The sequence below is a fragment of the Artibeus jamaicensis genome, unplaced genomic scaffold (assembly GCF_021234435.1).
Source record: "Artibeus jamaicensis isolate MK-2021 breed Jamaican fruit bat unplaced genomic scaffold, CSHL_Jam_final contig_700, whole genome shotgun sequence".
In the NCBI taxonomy this organism is placed as follows: domain Eukaryota; kingdom Metazoa; phylum Chordata; class Mammalia; order Chiroptera; family Phyllostomidae; genus Artibeus; species Artibeus jamaicensis.
Genome location: NW_026521930.1, coordinates 1,754,056 through 1,766,579, shown reverse-complemented (window position 1 = coordinate 1,766,579; position 12,524 = coordinate 1,754,056). Strand labels below are relative to the sequence as shown.

The following is a 12,524-nucleotide window of genomic DNA, read 5'->3' as shown; positions in this document are numbered from 1 at the left end:
TTCCAACCTGCAGCTGCTATTGCTGACACTCTGACCTCTACATAGGTCTCTGCCCAGGGCCCCATGAGGAGGGAGGCGAAGCCCCTCTGCTTTCACCCTGTTCTCTCCCTCCTCCTGCCCATGGTTCTCCAAGCCCCAAGGGGCAGGGCTATCTCCACAGATGCCACATCCCTCTTCCTGGCTGAATGCCTGGCGTTCTACTCCCTTGAAGCCAACAACAGAGTGCAGGGAGGACAAAGTGGTTTAATGATAGGGGACAGCTCATCAGGAGTAAGTCCCAAATATTACTGCATTCACACTTATGTCATCCTTTAATTTTCTCAACAGTTTTGAATGGAGTACTGTTCCTGGGATCAGAATAGTCAAGCAATGTGTGAGGGCTGTACAAGCTCATAAGTAACAGAGCTAGAGTTTGGGTCTAGGTCCTTGCAATGTCAGAGCCTATACACAGACATCCCATTCTGCTTCCAGATAATATGGCAGAGGCCTGGGGGGCAGACGAGGACATTTTGACCTTGGCTCTCCTACATGGATGGGTGCTTTGTGACCTTCGGTGAATCACATCACCTCTCCATACTATGGCCATATTTGCAGATGTGATTCCATCCACCAAGGATCACCAAGGATTACAGCACACCCTCCCCCGAAATCCACCTTCTAGGATAGTTGTAAGGATGATGAAATTAGAGTTGGGAGGGAAGTTTTGCAAAATAAAAGCTCTCTTTAGATTTTGTAGATAAAAGTACTCTTCAGATTTAGGGCCAAAATGATGCTGTCCTAACTCTAAATGTATCAAATTCTAGAAATTAGGATTCTTGTTTTGTCCCAGGAAATTTTTTTAACACTGTGTGACCCACGGTAAGTCACATGTCCTGTCCAAGACTCAGTTTCCCCACCTGGATAAGCCCTCCCAGCTATTCTGTGTGCTGTGATGTGAGGCCATGTGGCCAAGGCAGCAAAAGCATCTGTGAAAGCTCCCAGATGTGGAGCATCTGCCTCAGGCCCCTCATCTGCTGCTTTGCCACTAGCTCTGTGTCTGTTGTCAAATTCTCTTGTTTCTAATTTTATTTATGATGTCTCCTTTCTTTCCCCTTGTTTTCCAGAGGTTTCTCTGTTTATTGTTGTTTTTGGTACTTTTCCTGTAAAGAATTGGCTATCAGATTTGTATATAATTTTGTTTCTTTTTTCTCATTTCCTGTAGGTTTGTTTTGTGGTTTTCTTTGAATTTCAGTGGAATATTTTGCTAATTTATTTTTCCTCTCTTAACTTCCTTTGCTCTTTAAAAATAATGAGCAAACATTGAGGAAATAAATATTTCCTCCAAGTTTTGAAGTTATATTCTAACTTTGGTTGCTTAACCAAAGTGTGCAGTTCTATTTGTAATTTCCTTTCCAACGTGCTTTTACAGTAGCCCCTCCTGTTCATAGACAGACCCCCAGTGGAAACCCAAAACCCCAGATAGGACCAAACCCTGGGTATGCTATGTTTTTTCCTACACACATACCTTTTCACTTAAAGGAAGCACCTTACAGCTTCTCTGTGGCATATCCAAATTGCCAGCTTCACTACCCGGGTGCTTTAGGGCCATTTTTAAGCAAAATAAGCGTGACGTGAATTGTGATACTGGGATGGCTGATCTGATAACCAAGACAGTGTTTTATAGCGTGTACACACTGGAGGAAGGGATGAGTCCCACTCCAGCCTGCTTGCTGACACTGTTCTAACAAGGAAGGTTTTGTAAGTTACACCATCAACTTGGACTTGGGTAGCACTGAGTTGTATATGTTAATATTTTTATAGTTACTTTCTTCTTGAAATAAGTGATGTTGGCCTTCTTTACAAGAGCTATCAAGTATCCTTTCAAAGTGAATTTATTATTTAAAAAAGAGACAATGTAATGAAAGCATTAGTCCATAATAGCCAGATTTAGCAAAATCCACAAAGGTGAATAAAGTTTGTCAAACACTGCTCCATGTCCTCTTACAATGACTTTAATTTGGGAAAATTTTCACAGGTCTATGCTGTATGGAAAGCACCTTTCCTGATTTCTAGCAGAGATACAAATGTTCTCTTATTTTCATATATATTTTTTGTAATTCCAGGGAGGTTTGAAAGGGCAGAATTGAATCTTAAATGTGGAGGCTCAGATTATCATCTCTGCTTTGAAATACTGATTCCCTATTTTTAGAAGTTGACAGGATGATTTGTGAATGGAGAAAAAAATTGTGATGAAAACTGTAAATTCTGGTTAGAAAGACTCTTTTGGGAGTGAGGAGTTTTGTGATATTCCCCCCACCCATTGACTTGAGTATCTATGGAATGTGCCTTTTCCTTCCTCACTTTCATCTTGTTGACTAGGTAGAAACATCTTTCTTGGTAGTGAGAAAACAACTGAAGCCATAATATTTATAATAATAATATTAATATCAGTGATGATGGTATCTTTTATGGAGCACTTACTAAAGTGCCAGGCACTGTACTTCTCATTTTATATACATCATTGCATCCTAGCCTCACAATGATCTTATGAAAAACAGGCTTTTATTCCAATTAAAGATGAGAAAAATCAAGACTCAACGGGCCTAACCAACTTCTCTGAGGGGATCCTAGGAGGCAAAGGTAGAGGCAATATTTGGACCCAGACACCATTTGACCCAAGGACTCATGTGCCTGCCATGAAGGGAGTCCATATCTCCTGAGATCAAGAACTTCAGAAAGGCTTCTGCAGAGAAAAACAGCATTGGATGAGATTGGGTGCGTTCAGAGTGGTATGGCCATAGACAGAAAAACAGCATTGGGAAAGTTATCAGCCTAGTGCCAGCCCTCTATAAGAGTCAATAAGTGGTAGCTATTGCTATTATAATGATTATTATTACATTCTCTCCTGTATTACTTATATTCTGCAGAGATGGTGCATTCTTCCTCTTAACTTCTTTATGCCCAACTTAAAGAGGAACACAAAATCTGTGAGTGGTGATGGGGGAGCATGCAAAGTTAATAATTCATGTGCTAAAAAAATTATCCAAAACTTGAGGCAAAAAGATGATGGTGTGACCCTTTAATACCATGTTAGAGCATCTCCTAATTAGTTCTCACCTTCCTCACAGTACTATTACTTGTTCACAACCCAGTAGGGCACAGATGGTCTCCTAACTCTGCAAAGCTGGATGTTGATGGTTAGAAGACAGGGGTGAGACTTTGTTGCTCTAGTCCCCCAGATCAAATAACCTCCAAGGCTCTGATGTCTTTGCTCTGTTTAGTGGCTGGTTTTATCTCCAACTTCACATGGTTATTTCAGCATTCCATTGTCTACTGACATACAAACCTTTGGAACCAGCCACTCCTCTTCCTGGTTTCCTCACTTGGGAGCTAAGGAAAACTTTGACAAATTCTTATCTTACAAGAGTTGTATTTTTAACCATTTTTTAATTGTGCTTTAAGATACTTTAGTAGTAGTAGTAGTAGTAGTAGTAGTAGTACTCTGGGCTTCTGTCCTCTTCACGTGTCTGATGATGTCATTGATTAGTTTTCTGTATAATTTCCCCTTCAAGGTTTATCTTCCCCCTCTAGAAGCTCAGCTTGATGAGAGCATGTCTGTCTCATACTTGACACACCTCTAGTGGCAAGAATGGAGTAGACATTCAGTACATATTTGAGTAAAAGCCCCTGATAAATACAGAGGAAAGATAGAGCATTTGGAAAGTGAACAATGTGAGGTCTCAATGATCTGTTCTTTCTTGCTAAACCAGTTTGATTTTGATTTTCACTTGTAACTGAAAAGGCCCTCAACGAGAGCATTCAGAAATGAGAGAATTTCTCCTAAACAGATCAGAGAGGGCAGCCACCAATCCTCACTCTGTCAAACCAACAGCTTCAGGATGGGCTGTCTATTATGACTCCTTTACTCAGACTACTGGAAAACAAATGGTTGCCAAGGAGGCTTACCCAGCCTCTTTGTTGGGAATATTAAGCAAAAACTTTTTGGCAAAAGCTCCAGAATAAAGGAGAGAGAGTGTGCTGACCCTGCCAGCCAGCCCCAGCACTTAGCAGCCAAGCATGGGAGCAGTCCCAATGACAGAGAATCTTCCTCAAGAGAGTCAAAATCTGGCAGTGGCAAATATAAAACCCTGTCCAAGGGGGCATTAACTCTTCAACTGTTCTCATTTGATTGTGTGCTCAGATTTTTCTAGCTTTTCAAGACAGAAGTTCAGTTTTTATGGGAAATCGCCTGATTTTTAAAAATATTGTTAATTATTTTTTTTCTTTTCAGTACGATGACCAAATAAAACATATCTGTGAAGCCAATACAATCTATCTGCCATCACTTTGTGACTCTGCTTCAGTATTGCATTTTTAGGAGGAAAAGAAAGACAGCCTCGATCCCAGGTTGGATGAACCCAGCTGTCTGTATTGCAGCTTGCAAAGGGAAATCTTCCTTACCAGCCATCAACACCAGCTTTCTGCAGTTCAGAAATCCCAAAGGACAGAGATCCCATGAAGTCGTTCCGGCTGGTCAGATCCCAATCCCAAATCTCCACAGACAGCCTCCGGTCTTTGTCCGATTCTTTCAGCTGGCTGTGGGGAGGAACAAAGGGAGATGTCAGGGGTGACAGTGATTTCTCAATCAGATGAAATGTACAAGAGGACAAGACCCCAAGGCAGGAATTTTTAAAGATTACAAGCTGTTGCAAGAAACATATTCTGTTTCCATCCCAGATGAGCTCCCCAGGGAAGAAGAGCTTTTTCTGTTTGATAGCCTGTGGCTTAAACAGGTAGAGGGCCCAGGTCAGCTCTGAGAGGGGCAGTTCTAGCTACTTCTGTTGCATTCCTTATGTCTTAATAAGGCTTGTGGCATTCTGGAAATCTTGTAGACACTCACTATAAGAAATATGGATGTCAATTATGTGACTGTGTTCACACACACAGGTTGGGTGAGGCTAGGGAAATAGATGAAGGAAAGAGTCTCACTGGTGCTGGTCTCAGAGAAATTGTATGTTCTGAGGCATCTTCTTGGTTCTGCCTGAAATGGGCTCCCAGGTTTTCCTTAAGAGAGGAAAGAGGGGATGAGGCTACCCTCAAGGAATCATGCTTTTGGCCTGTGGCCTCCCAAGTCAGACTGTCCAAAGCTGACTCTCACTCCACCCTGTATTTGCTGTGGGACTTTGGGCATGTTCTCTAAGCCCCATTGGTAAAATGAGGTAATGTGACCAATGGAGCTAGATCACTTAATACAGCACTTGTTACACATAGTATATGGTCAATAAACATCAGCCGATAGCACTAACACTTGTTGGCCCGGCTATATCAAAAAGAGACCCCTAGGTTTTTGGAGCACCAGCCAGGAAGACTCTGCATGGAAGCTGACAGGAGTCCTCCATGCGGAGTCCTGAAATAAGACATCAGGCTGCAGGCCCAGCACTTTCCACAAACTCAGCCTAGAGAAGTGATCACTACACCCTATGAGTTTGCAGAGACCCTGAGCTTCCCACAACTTGCCTTCACCTAGCAACACATCATACTATTTTCTACGCCACCCACTCCCCACACCACAGACATTCTCAACTCTATTTAAAAAAATAGGTTCCAATGTTTATTTGGCTTGCAATACAAAAATGCAGATGGAAGTGGGGGGAGAAGGAAGGAAAGAGTGGGGGAGGAAAGGAGGAAGGGAGCAAGGGAGGGAGGGAGGGAAGGAAACAGAGGCTGGGAGAGGAGCTCCCAGATCTCAGGTGGTCCACCACTCATGCTAGGCTGCAATGATTTCAACTTACAATCTGAATGTCTCGTTCCACTCGGGGTTGAGGGAGCACTTGATTGTTTTGGTCTTCTGTTTGCTCTCACTTTTGGGGTCAGGAATGAGTTTCAGTTTCACGTAGGGATCTGACAAGCCATTGGGGTCCATAGGTACAAGGTTTTTAGCATCTCTTACTGAAAAAAGAAAAAGCAGTTTCAGCATCAATAGTGTCCCAAATGTTTCAGCACCAACCAACAATGGTTACAGAGCCTATAGAAGTGTTCCTGAAGGCATCACACTTACTTAATGAGAATTTGCATTTATTAACATCAACTGCTAAAAAGCATCCAAAGTAGGAGAAACTGGTAAGATATGGTTTAAAATTGATTTAAATTGGTTTAAAGTTTATTTCTGACTTTCTTAATGCTCTTCCTACTCCACTCCCAAGATGAACTGTAAGTCCTCTAAGCTTGTTTTCCACAAAGGCTACAAGGAAGATTAGCTTCTTTCATTTACCATATTGTTATAAAGATTCATCCACATTGTAGCATGTGTCAGTACTTCCCTGAATAACATTCCATTATATGGACACAACAAATTTTGTTTACCCATTCATCAGCTGATTAACATTAGAGTTGTTTCCACTTTTTGGCTATTGTGAATAATGCTTCTGTGAACATCTGTGTAGCCTGACACAAAAGGTCACACATATTATATAATTCCACTGATATGAAACATGCAGAATGAGTAAATCTCATAAACAGAAAGCAGACTAGCGGTTGCCAGAGGCTGGGGACAGGGAGAGGATGGAGAGTAACTACTTAATAGGTATGTGGTTTCCTTTACAGGTGACAAAAATTTCTCAGATCTAGACAGAGAGGATGATTATGTGCACAACACTGTGAATGTACTAAATGCTACTGAACTATAAATTCTTATAAATGGTTAATTTTATATGATGTGAATTTTACTTCAATTCAAAAAGAAAAAGCTAAGAGAAAGAAAGAGTTGTCCACTAAACCAAGGTATACCCATCATCCAGGCAGCACCCACACCCAGTGTCCAAACAGCCCATAGAGAGAAAGAAGGCTGGAAAAATATTGGTTCTACCTTCAATCAAGACTACTGTTTAAAAGCCAGAAGACCAGCTTAGAGAAGGAAATGAAGTAGAGGGCTGGCAGTGTAGATGCTGGCCATAGTAAGGTAGAATAAGACATCAGGCTGGAGAAACAGGAAGAAGTTAATTAAGAGTTAATTCAAAAACTAGTAACATAAGTAACCAGGGGAAGGAGATGAAAAAATGGAAGTTGTACAGATCCTAAGGATACTGTGCCAACCATCACACTTATGATAGAAAAACTGAATCAAACTGTCTGCCAGAAGACTAATATATAAGACACCTAGCAGGAATCCGAACATGGTTCAACCTTAGTATGTCTACGATTAAAATAGTCATCACATTTATAAGTCAAAGGGGAAAACCTCAAGATCATTGCAATTAGTTAGAAATAGCTAATTTCATTCACAGGATAAAGGCTATCTGAAATAGCACCACAGTTAATGATAAATGCAATCTTATTAAACTCAGGGATAAGACAGATACCCATGACCACCGCCATTATGGAACACTGTTTCTAACTGTTCCACAAGTGTGATAAAACAACAGAAACAGAATATTGCATAGTAGGGAGTAAAGCACCCCCTTCCTTCCTGCATCCTTTGCTTCTACCTCATCAGTCACCTCCTACCTGGAGCTTATTAATACCAAAATGACACCACTTTCTCAATTCAATTTTATGTACCCCAAGATCTTACACCACTTCCCATTTTCCCAGTTAATTAAATTTAGTACCCCACAGCAATACGTCTTTTACCACCAATCAGTCTACTGATCCCCATAAATTTCCTCTATTTCCCATTCCTTCCTGCCTCTACTCCATTCGGCCCAGATTAGATTTTAGGGTGCATTATAATCACTCCCTTGAAAACACCCTCCACTCCCTTGTTCATCTTTCTTTCCATTTTCTTTATCTGACAAAACCCTAACCCTAGTTAAATTCAAATATCTTCCCTTTCATTTTCCTACATTCAAACAGTTGTCCGTGGCTAGAGGGGAAAAAAACCCACCTGACATGCCTATGATTATATTGCTAGTAAGTGGTTGGGATTAAATAAATGAGGTGAGACAGGGCTGGGTGGCTGCCAATGAGTGACAAAGGACCTGGGGATGGAAGCTGTAAGTCACTCTGCACTGACATTTCTCTGCACTCTAGCATAATGTCACTTTCTTCCATTTATCCACAGGTAGAATTCATGCTCCATTTCCACTTGCAGGTTGCATCTCATTCTTGTACCAGAAGCAAGCATGTTTCCTTTGATTCAGTTAAGTTCAATAAGCAGAGGTCTCTACTATGTGTTAGACGCTTTGATAGGCACTAGGCACACAGAGGACAACATAAGATGTTGGTCCTGTCCCCAAGGAAGATATAAAACCAACTTAGTCAAAGTGTAGTTGATTTCTAATGACACAGTAGCTAGACTGTACAGTGTTCTGGATGCAGGGATACAAGATGCTGCAGTCTGTATGCATCTTGTCTACCATTACTTCATATTTTTTCACCTTGGTTTACTGATTAAATGGAGATAATTTATAACTCATTGATTGGATTGTTATAAGAATACAGCCAGATAAAGAATATATAGGGACCAGAGGGGAGAGGGGAGGGAATTTCGGGGGAAAAGGGGAAGGATTCACAAGAACAAGTATAAAGGACACATGGACAAAAACTAACAGGGGTGGAAAAGGGAGGGAGGTGGGGAGCACATCTGGGATGGGAGTAAAAGACAGAAAACTGTACTTAAAAAATAATTAAATTAAAAAAATATGAAAAAAAACAAGAATATATATGTTTGGCACAGAACCTGAGATCTAGGGAATAGTCAATAAATGCAATATTATTTGCACAATATTATTATTACTTACTGTCCTCTTTTACTACACTTGTCAATTTGTATAATGAAGATTTAACTATTTCCGAATGGACTGATATCAAACAGAACCTCTTGTGATCTCTCTTCTTGAGAATAATGCATCTGACCTTTGCACTTGAACCCTTCCAGGAATGCCTTTTCAAACCCTAGCATGCAGGAGAGTCACCCACAGGGCTGTGAGATAGACTCCTGGGACTCACTCCCACCCAGATTCTGGTTCAGTAATTCAGAGCGAGACCTGTTTATCTGCTTTTCTAACAAGTTCCCAGGTGATGCTTGTAGAGCACATTTTAAGTAAAGCTTTTCTACATGATACAATTGCCTAGGATGTCCATGCATTCCCCCCGCCCCAAAACACAATTTTCAACCAGTGTGCTGGGGCAGGCACACTGATGTGCTGCAAATTTTTAAAACATGGACCTGAGTGATGTGGCTCAGTAGGTTGGTCATCATCCCTCAAGCCAAGAGGTCACCAGTTCAATTCCTGGTCAGGGCACATGCCTGGGTTGAGTGCCAGGTCCCCAGTTGTGGGTGGACAAGAGTCAACCAATAGATGTTTCTCCCTCACATCAATGTTTCTCTCCTTTTTCTCCCTCCCTTCCTCTCTCTCTAAAAATAAATAAAGTCTTTTAAAAAAAGAATTTTTAAAACATGCGAGGGACAGTGACATCTTTTTCCCTTAGATTATCAAATTAAAAAAGTGACAATAGACAACACAACAATAGCTGTCCAGTGTGAATGAATCAAAATTATGCCTATTTTTTTTGTTAGATCAGCAAAAAGCCATGATTTTTTTGGTGTGCATAAAATTTTAGTAATTAGTTTATGTGTGCCACGAAAAGAAAAAGGTTGAAAATGGCTGCCTTAGAAGACCACTTCATTTTTTGAGCCTTCCAAGAAAACTACCTTGTGTCAGTGTCTAGGCTGGGATCTTAGAATGACACATCCTTCACACAGTAGGCTACATAAACACACAACTGAGACACTCTTAGGTGCCAGAAACTTGTCTGGTTGATCGGCAACACACATGTAAATAAAAATGGCTCATCTTTCTTTTCTCTGCTAAGGCCACAACTGTTCCCCATCTTGGAGACTGATAGCACAGGACGGTCATGGGAGAACATGCTTCTCTTGCAAGTTTAAGACTTCACAGCTCTTCCACAATGTTCTTTGCACAATAAGAGTGTCTTGCATGCTTCAGCCAATCTCACAACTATGACCGGAATTTATAATGACTTCTCCTTGGGCAGCTTCTTCCCCTGAATCAGACATCCCTAATTGATGCATGACTCTATGTCTCTCCCAACCCCATGGATCCTTTCTTATACTTCTGTACTTTTTCGGTCTTTCCTCTACCAGGGCCAAAAATTTCTTGGAAAGGAATGGAGTAGAACTGGTTCTGGGACTGGTGATGTTCACCTTTCCAAGAGCTGTGGCTACTACGACTGCTGTATTGTGAACAGCTGACAGTAGCTACAGGCTAAGATCCAAAGGCCTGTCCCTCCTAAAGCTTTTCAAAGTCCTGTTTCCCAGCAGCAAGACAGCCACAAATGCATCAAGGAAGCATCTCTCTAGACCACACTTGGCAAGACTGACTTTGATTTTTCTTGATAAATGTTTCTTTACTATCTTGGTTGAAATTCAGCCAGCCCAGATGGTACAAAATGCTTCACACAAAGCAGAAATAGCAACCTTCTCCTCACCCCCCTCCTGCTGCTGGTGGAAGTTTACTAAAGGTACAAGAGAAGTATCCTAATCCAGAGAACACTGCTTGCCTCAGCTGTGAAGCTGAGTGGCAAGCAGGTGAGGTCTGGCTGTTTCTATCAAAGAGTCTTTACAGCAAACAAGGTCTCTGCATTATGATCAAAATTACCCTAAGTCAGTGCTGAATCCATGAAAAGATAGCTCTAATGTTAACCATTTTGCTAAGAATTGTTCTTCACTAAGAAATTCCCTAATCTGCACCCCCATGCCACACACACACACCAAAATTTCAACTACAGGGAAAAGTCTGAATAACTGTGCTGCTTCGATATCTTTATCTTACATTGTGTGAACCAGGACCTTCTCTTTATTAATTCCTTTTAAAGGTATATCAGGAGTCTTTATTTGTCCTCACTATGTGTCCTTAGAACAGTTACTCAAAGCAACACCCACTAACATTCAAGTATGTTTGAGGATGTTTGCAATGATAAGAAGTAAGACATGCCCTGAGTGCCCATCAACAGGGGACGGGTACAGTATCCACAGCTCATGCATACTGTCAAATACTATGCACGTGTTAATAAGTTTGGGCTACCCATATGCACTAACATGTCGGAGAAAGTAGCAAGATGAAGACACATGATTACAACAAAATGCCTCCTTGTTTAAGAAAAAGGCCTGAGGACATCAGTGGTTCAGTTGATGAATATGGATCTGAACTAGATGTTAGCATGGGTGCATGCTACATTTCCCGATTTGCATACCTGTCCTATGCAGCATATGTAAGAGAATATCCTTGTTCTTGGGAAAGACACACTGAAGTATTTAGGGATAAATGGGAACCATTATTTTAACTCAAATTGCTCAGAAAAAATATATACACATATAGCCCTGGCTGGAACAGCTCAGTGGATTGAGTGCAAGCTTATGAACCAGAGGATCGCAGTTCAATTCCCAGTCAGGGCACATGTCTGGGTTGCAGGCCAGTTCCCCCCCCGGGGGGGGGGGGCGGTTGGTGCATGGGAGGCAACCATACATTGATATTTCTCTCCCTATCTCCTTCCTTTCCCCTCTAAAGATAAATAAATAAAAAATCTTTTTAAAAACTGCAGTATTTTAAATATATATATATACATACACACATATATAACATATTTAATGAAGAGAATGATAAATGAGATCAAGCAAAATATAAACAGCTGGTAAACTAGGTAAAGAGTATATAGATGTTCCTTGTACTATTCCTACAACTTTCTTCTAATTTTGAGGTTATGTCAAAATAAAAAGTTTTGAAAAATAAGGTCCTCCAAATCTTCAAAAGAAAGTTACAATTAAAAATTTTCTATAAGGTCATATATGGATGTAAATATATAGAAAAGAATATATCCAAAATTGATTTAAAGTAATGGTTACATATGGGGAAGAGGTAAAGGAGCCTGGTTTGAGAGTTGTAGGCAAAAGAGACTTTATAGCTTGATCTCTCACATTCTGAACTTATTACAAAAAGAATGTATCCTTTTATTAATTGTGTATTAATTTTTTTAAAAATTCAGTTGTGCACCTATGGCCTCCAAGCATCCATCGTTCTAGCCCTCAGGGACCCCATCCTGCTTCCCAAAGACTACAGAGCAATAATTGGGTGCACAGAGTGCTGCTTTAAAAACTCATAGTCTACATCAAGAGCCCTTGATGATTCTAAGCCTCTGCTTCTCTTTTGCTCAGTTTATTTGGTTCATAAGGGACCTGATTATGGAAGTGAGGCCAGGCTGGGTGGAGGGAGATGAAGGGGGACAACTGTAATAGCATAAACAATTAAATATTTTTAAAAAATAGCCCTGGCTGGTGTAGCTCAGTGGATTGAGCACGGGCCTGTGAACCAGAGGATCATGGTTCGATTCCCAATCAGGGCACATGTCTGGGTTGCAGGCAGGTGCCCTGCAGGCCAGTTCCTTGCAGGGGATGCACTAGAGGCAACCGTACATTGATGTTTCTCTCCCTCTCTCCTTCCCCTCTAAAGATAAATAAATAAAATCTTTAAAAAAATAAAGAAAGAAATGAGGCCATTGAAAATAAATAAATAAATAGATAAGTAAAT

General features: G+C 40.8%; 1 protein-coding gene across 3 annotated transcripts in view; it reads right to left on the bottom strand.

Annotated features, from left to right (window-relative positions):
- Nucleotides 1–12,524, bottom strand: part of PRKCB (protein kinase C beta) — a 345,649-nt gene that overhangs the window by 91,384 nt on the left and 241,741 nt on the right. For all 3 annotated transcript variants that reach the window (XR_008392698.1, XM_053671475.1, XM_053671474.1), the window contains exons 6-7: nt 5,772–5,928; nt 4,441–4,575 (exon numbers count right to left, since the gene is read on the bottom strand). Coding sequence is in view for 2 of the 3 variants with exons in the window: in XM_053671475.1 (XP_053527450.1) it covers nt 4,441–4,575; nt 5,772–5,928 (292 nt within the window). In the remaining variant the exon portion in view is untranslated. The remainder of the gene's footprint in view (nt 1–4,440; nt 4,576–5,771; nt 5,929–12,524) is intronic.